The 9,817-nt window shown below is 48.9% G+C and overlaps 2 protein-coding genes across 5 annotated transcripts; one reads left to right on the forward strand and one right to left on the reverse strand.

The window, feature by feature from the left end:
- The first annotated feature begins 3,300 nt into the window (after positions 1–3,300).
- Positions 3,301–5,751, forward strand: Ccdc107 (coiled-coil domain containing 107). The gene is made up of 6 exons (XM_042697567.1): positions 3,301–3,474; positions 3,561–3,712; positions 5,000–5,060; positions 5,164–5,254; positions 5,324–5,436; positions 5,514–5,751. Exons 1-6 carry the CDS (start codon positions 3,369–3,371, stop codon positions 5,744–5,746), a joined length of 756 nt encoding a protein of 251 aa, XP_042553501.1. The 5' UTR covers positions 3,301–3,368; the 3' UTR covers positions 5,747–5,751.
- A 233-nt stretch (positions 5,752–5,984) lies between these two features.
- Positions 5,985–9,817, reverse strand: Arhgef39 (Rho guanine nucleotide exchange factor 39). Of its 4 annotated transcripts, none has more exons than XM_042697561.1 (9): positions 9,643–9,817; positions 9,360–9,454; positions 9,015–9,135; positions 8,654–8,772; positions 7,611–7,681; positions 7,253–7,381; positions 6,865–6,943; positions 6,630–6,718; positions 5,985–6,474 (listed from the first exon to the last, which is right to left on the reverse strand). In XM_042697561.1, exons 1-8 carry the CDS (start codon positions 9,778–9,780, stop codon positions 6,643–6,645), a joined length of 828 nt encoding a protein of 275 aa, XP_042553495.1. In that variant the 5' UTR covers positions 9,781–9,817; the 3' UTR covers positions 5,985–6,474; positions 6,630–6,642. The 4 variants fall into 4 exon arrangements, with proteins under 4 accessions (XP_042553495.1, XP_042553489.1, XP_042553478.1 ...); XM_042697555.1 differs by having other exon boundaries at positions 5,985–6,477; XM_042697544.1 differs by having other exon boundaries at positions 6,865–7,091.

The following is a 9,817-nucleotide window of genomic DNA, read 5'->3' on the forward strand; positions in this document are numbered from 1 at the left end:
TTTGTTGCTTATCTTTTATTTTTTATTTATTTATTTTTTTGGGGGTCCGGTCGTGGGGCCTGAACTCTGGGCCTGGGCACTGCCCTCAGCTCTTCAGCTCAAGGCTAGCGCTCTACCAGTTGAGCCACAGCGCCACTTCCGGCTTTTTTCTTTTTGCTTATGTGGTGCTGAGGAATCGAACCCAGGGCCTCATGCATGCAAGGCAAGTGTTCTACCACTGAGCCAGCCCTATCTTTTATTTTCTTTTAACAATTTCTTTTGTGGATTTTGAACAAAATAACCTCCTCCCCCAAACAATTCTCCAATGAGATATCCCCTTGGAATTTCTAGCACAGTGGATCTAAATATCTACAATAATATGAGATAATAAAAAATACAAATAGTTGTGTCACTCAAAAAAAACAATTTCTTTTGTGGTTGTTGTGAGGTTTGAACTCAGAGGTGGGTGTTGTCCCTGAGCCTCTTTGTACTCAAGGCTAGTGCTTTACCACTTGCGCCACAGAGCCACTTCTGGTCTTAGAGTGGTTACTTGGAGATAAGAGTCTCACAGGATCTTTTCTGTCCAAGCTGGCTTTGAACGAAGATCCTCAGATCTCAGCCTCCTGAGTAGCTAGGATTACAGGCGTGAGCCACTTGTACCTGGCTTGCTTATCTTTTAAAGGTATTCTCATTTACATGGATGAACCCAGAGAACTCTCATGCCCTTGATGCCAATAGATTTGGGTGGTATTAGGGTCTGAACTTAGTGCCTAAAGTTGCTGAACAGGTACTCTACCATTTGAGCCATACCCTCAGCTCTTCTTTGCCTTATTTTTCAGTTTTGCTTTCATTGGTTTTCAAGTAGGCTGTTACATTCAGATAGGGTCCTCCTACCAACTGTCTCCTGTGTAGCAGAAACCACAAATGTGTGCCACTATAATCAGCTTTTAAAAAAAATGAGTTCTCACTAGCTTTTTGACCAACTGGCCTTAAACTGAGATCCTCCATATCTCTGCCTCCTGAATAGCTAGAATTAATTATATGCATGAGCTACCATATTCCAGCCTAGAATTATTTCTAAATGTTAGAACTGTTCATGTTTGCATCAAATACAATGTCTAACTTTAACTCCACAGTTAGGTACGTATTTCTATGTTTCACTACTAGATTTAAAATAATGAAACCCAGAGTGGCAATGCCTGAAAACCTAGCACTATAGAGACTAAAATAAGATTCTAAGTTTTGGGGCAAAGGGGCCTATACAGTGAGATCCTGACTGAAAAACAAAACAAAACAAAAAAGCAAAAAAAAAAAACCCAAGGAGCTGGACAAGGTGATTTGCCTCCAATACAAGCAACTCAAGAGGTTAACAGAGAGGTGGGGTTTTTTTTTTGTTTGTTTGTTTTGTTTTGTTTTTAATAGCTGGGTGTTGGTAACTCATGCCTGTAATCCTAGCTACTCCGGAGGTTGAGATTTAAGGATCATGGTTCAAAACCAGCTCAGGCAGAAAAGTCGGCGAGACTCCAATTAACTACCAAAAAAGCTGGAAAGTGGAGCTGTGGCTCAAGTGGTAGAGTGCTAGTCTTGAGCAAAAAGCTCAGGGACAGTGGCTAGGCCCCGAGTTCAAACCCCAAGACCAACACATACAAAAAAGAGTCTCTTCATCTTCAGTCCAGAAGTTTGAGGATAATGTGGGCAATGGTGAGGACTCCTATTTTAACACAACTGAATTGATTTAAAAAATAAGTAAATAAGCTAGATACTGGTGGTTGGTGTCTGTAATTTTAGTTCTCAAGAAGCTGAGATCTGGGAGATCTCAGTTTGAAATCAGCCCAGGAAGAAAAGTTGGAGAGACTTTTCAATTAACCAATATAAAAGCCAAACGGGAGGCATGATTTAAGTGACAGAGTGCTAACCAAGAGCACGAGTGTGCTGACCTAAGTACAAGCCTCAGTACCAGGGAGGAGAATGATACTGTGGAAAGTTTCCCTGACTGGAGAAATCTTTCCAAACCAAACCAAAATCTAGTGGGTTTCTTTCTTTTCTTTCTCATTACCGGGGCTTAAACTCGGGGCCTTGCTTCGCTTTTTCCACTTAAGGCTGGCGCTCTACCATTTGAGCAATGCCTCCACTCACAGCTCTTCGCTGGTTTAATTGGAGATAAGATCCTGTGTAGCTAGGATTACAGCCAGGCTCATTATTCTATTTCCCTGCACACACATAGAGTACTTTGCTCCTAATTACGCACACGTATACATGCGTGCATGAATTACATCACCCTCCTTCTTAGCCTTCCTGCTGCTTCCTCTCTCAGGTGATTGATTCCCCCCCCCCCCATTCCCCGTTCTTTCCATCATTAATTCCTTTGAACCATCCATGTCAGGTGCTGTGCTAGCCTCTGGTGTAAAATAGTGAGGAGACAGAGACATAGTTCCTGATTCCCCGGAACTAACAAGTGAAGTGTTATTGAAGAAAGTAAGGGAGTTACACCGAGGAAGAAACTAAAAGCTGGGTGAAGGAAGCACACGAGCTAAGACAACTGTGCGCCGAGGGAGTGACTGGTAGAACATACGACTGTGGATGGAATGGGCCCATGGAAGCCGCCCAAATTCAAATCTCCGTGCTACTCAAATGGAGGCATCTGATGGCATCTGTCATCTGGAGAGGGCAGTAGGAGGCTCTGTCAGAAAGGAAACTAGAAAAGTGTCACCCGTCATGTGAGCCTAACAAGCCCATAAAGAAGATCCGTGCCGAGAATGAGCCCCGTGTGGTTGGCGCGCTGGGAGGCGCACTGCCTGCGTAACTAGGAGAGCTGACGGATGACGCCCCGTCACACGCCGCTCAGCTCGCCCGCCACAGGAGCGGGGTCGCATCTTGGCGGACTAACCAGTGCGAGGTGGGGTAAGTCTGCGTGCGTATACACGTGGCACTCTCTGCCAAGGGTCCGGGGACTTTCCCCTAGGCGGGTTGGCCGGGAACTAGTCCCCCGTTTGTAGCCTAGGAAACAGGCCTTCAGCACGAAGTTCCTCTTAGAAGTGGGCTTCGGAGTACTTATAGGTCCAGGACAAGAAGAATCTTTAGATTAGGGTGAGCTAGTGTCACGAAATCTAAAAACCAATCTACTTTGTCTATATATATAGGAGTTTAGACTACTAATATCTAAGTCATCCTGCCTAGCAGAAAACTAAAAAGGTGAATAATTTACTTAGAAAAGCCAGACCGATAAGGCTTTATGCAAATCTACCGCAGCCCGCCTCTCGCGAAAGGGCGTGGCCTCTCTAGGAGGCCCGCAGTGGGACCCGCTAGAGTCGCTTGTGCGCCTGCGCACTGGAACTGGCAGCCCGGTGCTAGAACGGCTAGGCGCTGTGTGTGCCCTCTTTGGGCCAACTATGGCGGGCGCAGTCTTCCTCCCGGGTGTCCTGGGGCTGCTGCTTGTTGCTGCGCTTCTCGGGGTCCTTGGAGAACACCCCAGTCCCGACCTCGGAGCACACCCAGGTACCAGCCAGGGCTACTGGAGGGAGGCTTGGACTGCCTGGGAGAAGCCCGAGTTGTGCTGACCGGTGTCTGCGCTCCCTCCACAGGGCCCCGCGTCCAGGTCGGCCCTGGGGCCACCGAACCCCGGCGGCGCCGGCCACCCGAGGACCAGCGCGAGCGGGCCCGCGCCGGGGCGCTGCCTCTGGGGGCGCTGTACACCGCGGCCGTCGTGGCCTTTGTGCTGTACAAGTGTTTGCAGGTGCGGGACGGCCGCGGGTGGGGGAGCCCGGGGCCCGAGGCCCCCGCGGGGGCGCTGTGGGACAAGAGCCAGACACCGCTCCCCGGAGGCCCCTAGGACCGAGACTAGTTCCTTGGCGAAATTGCCCACCTTAGGGGGTTTCGAGAATCCAGAGAGGTGATGCCTGTGAGGGGCACCTGTACACTGTAAATAATGACCGACACATGTAGGCCTCCCAAAGTCCAAAGAAGAGTGGTCACTCGCTCAGGTCACTACTCAGTAACTAGTGGAACTGGGATTTGAATTCCATAAAATCCCATGAGTGTGAGATTTCTGACAAGCCTTGGTACAAACGGTTGATTGCTGCAGCTACAGTAGGTCTAGAGTTTAAGACGCTAAGCAGTTTCCGTCTCCTTGGGAGAAATGTGAGTTAACCATACATTCTGATGGATTAAAACTCTTGAAATGGAAAGCAGTATGGCCCAGGGCCGTGCCTTCAGCCCTCATCCTGTCATTTATTTGCGTTTAGGAAAAAAAGCTGGACAATTTCAAGATACAAAACTAAGATAGCTAATAATGATCCCAATGGACTTGACAGGCAAGGGTCTCAATTCAATGATGAAATCTAATAAGGATTAAACATTTTTATTCCTTCAAGCCCCACTACTGACGTGTGTGTATGCCCTCCATGAACTTGACCCAGTATAGTAAGGAAGAAACAAATGAGCAATACCATCTGAGAGCAACATAGGCATTCCAGCTGACCTCTAAATTCATTGTGTGATGTGACAACTCATTCACAAATTCGTGCTCTAAACGAGGTATTATACCAGGTGAGAGCATGAGCCTGTGAGTTCAAGCCCCTGTACTGGCACAAAGCAAGGGGAAAAAAAAAAAAGAGTGGAGAGTTTGCACCAGAAAAGACTAGGGAAAGCAGCTGTGGGTGTTTATTACTGTCTTTAAATTTCCTAAGAGGAATTTGAAAAAGCAGACATTATTTAGGCAGTTCTAATTAGCATCATGGAAAGAAGATACATGAACAAATTTTGGCTTTGTATATTAACTGACAACTACAACTTTGTCAAGCAAGATAGTTGCTCATTCCTGAAAATGTTTCAACTGACCAGCCTAGTGTTCCTTCATATCCTGGGTAAGGAGCTAAACTAAAAAGGATTATGATTCTTTGAGGTTTAAAAACTAAAACAAAAAATCAGTATTTTCTCTGCTGCAAATTCTCTTCTTAGCTTTGGAGACTGAGGTGTTGAACCTTGTTGCAGTATTGATTGCCCTTCCTTCCTTCCAAAACAGGGCAAAGATGAGGCTACAGTTCTCCAAAAGGAAAAAGGCCAGAAGAAATCACTGCAGTCAGGTGAGTTGAGAAGTCTATGCTTGGAGGGTGGATGGGGAAGGGTCAAGGGCCAGCAGAAGATAAGTAAACGTCACCCATCGGCTCTTTTCTTCCTTGCTCTCAGAGCAACAACTGGCTCAGTTGACACAACAACTAGTCCAGACAGAGCAGCACCTGAACAACCTGGTGGCCCAGCTAGACCCCCTTTTTGAGCGGTGAGATTTTTGTGGCAGGTGGGCGGAGCAAGGACAGCCTGGGCAGCCCCTGAGTGGATATTTCTGCAGGGTGACTACCCTGGTTGGAGCCCAGCAAGAGCTTCTGAACATAAAGCTACAGACCATCCACCAACTTCTGCAAGACTGCAAACAGGACAAGGATGTGGGGGTTCCAGAGCCAGGTAAAGGCTTAGAAGGGGAGTCTGGTGAGGGAGAGACAGTCTCTGACACTGGAACTTGTTGATCTTGCCCATCACAGAAGCCAGCACACTCTTTCCTGAGGATCTGAGAAAAAAGGATGAGCAGGAAGCTGGTGACAGTGAGACCCAGGAGGAGCCCATAAACTGGAGCCCAGAGACATGGAACCTAGCTACTTCCTGGGAAGTGGAACAGGGGCTAAGGAGAAGATGTGGCAAGGCTTTAACAAAGGGCCCCAGCAGGGAAGGCGGGACAGCAGCTGAAGGGTTGGTAAAACAAAGTCTGTTCTTGTGACTGGATATTCCTGTGTGCTTTTTTCCTCCCAGATGGTTTTACACACACCATACTAGGTACTTAAAAACAATTGAGCCTTCTCGAAAAGCTTTCCTTATTAGGACAAAAGAGGCTGTCTTCCAGAGGGGAGCTGGAAAAACAGAGGGAGCCCCAGCTCTTTTCTATATGCCTGAGGCCACCAGCATGCCTTTGGGACCCCAAATTCCTTTCCTCATGAGACAAAGTTCTTTCCAAAAACAAAACAAAACACCACTTTATTAAAATCCAGTGGGAAAATAAATTATAGGAGTTGTACATAACAGCTAGGTATAGTGGTATGTGCCTGTATCCTAGGACTCAAAGTGAAGCCAGAGGGTTGTTAAGTTTGAAGCCAGCTTGAACTACACAGTGAGACCCTGCCTCAAGAAAAAGAAACTGTACATAATACAAAAATAGCAACTTTTACAAAGCTGCAAAGTGAATAAATAGCCACAGTCAGCATTCACTTGGCCTCATAACGCTGCATCAGTATCGAAGGATCTGGTTCAGCAAAGATTCAGTTGCATTGGAGTTGCTTTTCTAATTCTTAAGAGCTGGTCAAATGTCCTAGAGTAGCTTGTTCAACTCTGAAGGGTTTTATACTTTGTTTAGTGCAGAAGATTCCTTTGGGCTTCTGGCTCTGACCTATCCCTGAATATCCTGAGTTCCAGAATTTGTGTGAGTCCTGGCTGAGAGTCCTCTAGTTCTTGCTGCTGTGGAGAGAAGACAGTTCAGCACTTCAGCATGAACACCCAGTTTAAGACAGTACCCCCAGGAGGGCTGGGGGAGGTCCCAGACGGATGTACCTATGCATTTCCAGCTCCTGTGCCTCATCACAGCACTCTTAAGGGAAGATACAACGTACCTGATAGCCAAAGTTAGGCTGTGGTACCAACGTGACAGCTCTTCCTGGTCTGTGGACATAAGCAGTAGCTTCTCATGGGGGAAGGACAGCTGAGGAGAAACCACCTCTTAGTCCATGACTCAGAAAGGTCTAAGTTAAAGCCCTTGCTTTTGTTTTCTCATTACTATGAAGGTGATAAAACGGTCCATAAGCATCTGAGGTCTATGTTAGCCTAGGGTTCCCACCTATTACTTACACTGAGCAGTCCACCACAAGGGCCTCCTGAGTGTCCAAAGACTCTTTGGAGTTGACATTGGGCCATGGGGTAGAGGGCCCTACAAGCAAAGGTGCCACTTTTCAGGTGCAGTGGGGGTCGAGGCTTGGCCATAAGGAGCACATCAGAGAAGAGGAAGAACATTCGGGGTCGAGGCTCCCCAGTGGAAGGTACCACCAACAGCCAGCCCTGATGTAGAAACCAGCGTCCTGGGGTAAGGTGAGGGGGTAGACAAGAGAGGGCTGTTATGTCAGTGTAGCGCAAGGACCCACGGGAACAGAAGGAAAGGGAGGCTGAGGGAATGGTATGTGCTGACTAATGAGAAACAAGTAAGCAAGGGCAAAAGACGAAAGGGAAGTATACAGTTTACCTGAGGTAAGCCCCTTTGCCTGGCGTCCACTGAGCAGAGCCTGGACACGCCGGAGGTGCTGGTCATTCTTCTGTTTCTGACCAATGGCATGGACTCTCTGGGCAGTCTGACTTATTAGCCGGGCAGCCCCTGGAATAACATTCTCCACCTTATTTCCAATACAACTTTGACTCTGAATGGCTAGTGGTAGAAGGCTAGTCTGGAGTTGACCTGGGTCAGGGGCTAACTTAAAAGGCAAGGCATTGGGAACATTACACACATTAATTGAAAATAGGGACATACAAGGTATTAGAGGTCAGAACCAGGAGATACTGGCCAGGCAGCTTCTTGCATGAGATGCAGAGGAACAAGAACCTACGTGTGAGCTGTTGGTGGTCAGGGCTGTTGGGACCTGTGTTTTCAGCCAAAGCATTGGCGAGATTCTCATACCTAGAATTGGACAGTGGGAAGTGTACAAGAGGAAGCAGAGCCAGGTAAAATCCCCTCTCCTCCTGCTCGGCACACAGATCGGCCCCATACATCCCTCATTTGCAAAGCCAGGAAAGATCTGATTCCAGTTACTCTACCCATCTCCCCCGTCCCTTTCATCTGAGACTCAGAACTTGCACTCATATCACACAGCCTACTTCCAATCCTACCTTGCAGAGTTTTTGGCAAACTGACCATAGTTGGAAGCCAAGTAGGAAAACTAAAGTTAATCAAGATTGCTATGGACAATCTACGAGCCCTTAAGTCATCTCAAGGTCAGAAATTCTAGGTCAGGCAGGCCTCTGATCTCAATGGACTTTTCCAGAAATCCTGGGGCAGGTATTCAGGCCTTGGGGCAGGTCCTCTCTCTGTAATAGATTTCTACAGATGTGAGCCTGAGGCTGCAGATGCTAGGTACTCTTGCAGGTTCACATTTAGCTTGCAAAAGCTTCTTAGAAGCAATTTGGTCCAGATGAGAGTGGAGCGTGGGATAGACCCATGGCTTTCCCATAAAGCTGAGAGCAGCAGTCATATATGTCAGGTCGCTGGTGGAAGTAGGCAGCTGGGGAAAAATGTCAGGCTGCGAGAGGGAAACAGGCTGCTGCCAAGAAAGACCACACCCCACCCTCCCATCAAAAACACCATCTGAGTCAACCATTCTTCCAATGCACTGGCCTAAGACAGCTCAAACTGGCAAAACAAGCTACATGCCACAAGTCCCCACTCACCACAAGTGCTGCTTTTACCCCGCCTATAAAAGCTCTGCTACAACTACATTCAGTGTGACCTCTCTGTTCCTGACCAGGGAGTCTACCCAGGAGCACACCCCAATAAACTTTCTGTCAATCTTTTATTCCTCTCTGCGTGGTCCTTTTCTCGCCTAAAACCTTACAATATAGTCAGGGTGGTTTGAGTCTAGCGGAGTTCACTCACTGCTGAAGCCTCTGCAGAGGTAGGGGGAGCAGGTCCTGGAGCTGAAGGCCCCCAAACTCAGGGCGGCCTTCCTGAAGCCGCACAAACCTCCGGAAACGTCTGTTTTTCTTTAGCTGTTCCTGGAGAAGGAAAGAGTTGACAGAAAAGGAGAGACCCCACTCTATATTGCATTCACCAGTGTAGCAGGCATTACACCAGCTTCAGTGTGCTATGTGCTCCTGAGGAAACCTGGTCTTGGGACAGGGAACTTAACCCAGAGCAGGGCACCAGAGGGCTCTGCAAATGCAGGGAACTGTGTTTGAGCTGTGTGTAAGGGGCAAGGGAGGAAGAGAGGATGGATTTGAGGTCATCTCCAGATTACCTGTAAGGTGGTCCGGGATCGTTCTGCATTAGCAGCAAATTGGGTGTAGAGCTCCAGGTGGGGACAGAAGCCCTCTAGCCCCTGTCCCCAGTACCCTTCCTCCAGGTAGGGAAGCAGCTCTCTGTGTGGGCAAGGCAGTAAAAGGGCAATCCAACAACTACTGGGGCACTCCATTTAATTCTCATTATCCTGCCCCGAGGTAGTGCAATGGCCCCACTTTACAGAAGGAGAAACAAGCAGGTGAAGGCATTGGGCCAAAGCCACAGGTGAGAAAATTGGCAGCCTCCCACCCCCAGCCTCGGGCCAAAGACAAGGCTCTTCCTCTTCCCTCGCCCTTTCACTCACTGGCTGGCGCCATAGATGAGTTCCCAAGAACCAAACAGGGCCTGGCGCTCCGGGGGTCGCAGGGTCCCCTTGGCTTTCAGGATCCCCAAGAAGTACTGTGGAAGGGAGGATGCAGGCGTCTCAGTCTACAGAAAAAGGAGGCCCACGCCGAGGGGCAGCCAGGATCTGAGCTCCCGACAACACCTAGACAGTCCAGAGCCCTCCATCCCCTGGGTCACGGACCTTGCACGGACCCACTCCCTCGGGTCCCGCCCTGCACCGGGAGGGTGCGCCGGGCCCGCACCGTGGCCACCAGCCCCAGTTGTTCCTGGTAGCGCCTCTCGGTCTCCAGCAGCTCCCGAGCGGTGCGGGCGCGCTTCCGCTCCCAACGAGCACGCTGCTCCTGCACGGGGCACCGCGCGACGGGCCCCGGGCTCTCCATGACTGACCTAGAAGCTGACGGTTCCGGCTGCGTCCCG

Source organism: Dipodomys spectabilis, unplaced genomic scaffold (assembly GCF_019054845.1).
Source record: "Dipodomys spectabilis isolate Male_0828 unplaced genomic scaffold, ASM1905484v1 ptg000006l, whole genome shotgun sequence".
In the NCBI taxonomy this organism is placed as follows: Eukaryota; Metazoa; Chordata; class Mammalia; order Rodentia; family Heteromyidae; genus Dipodomys; species Dipodomys spectabilis.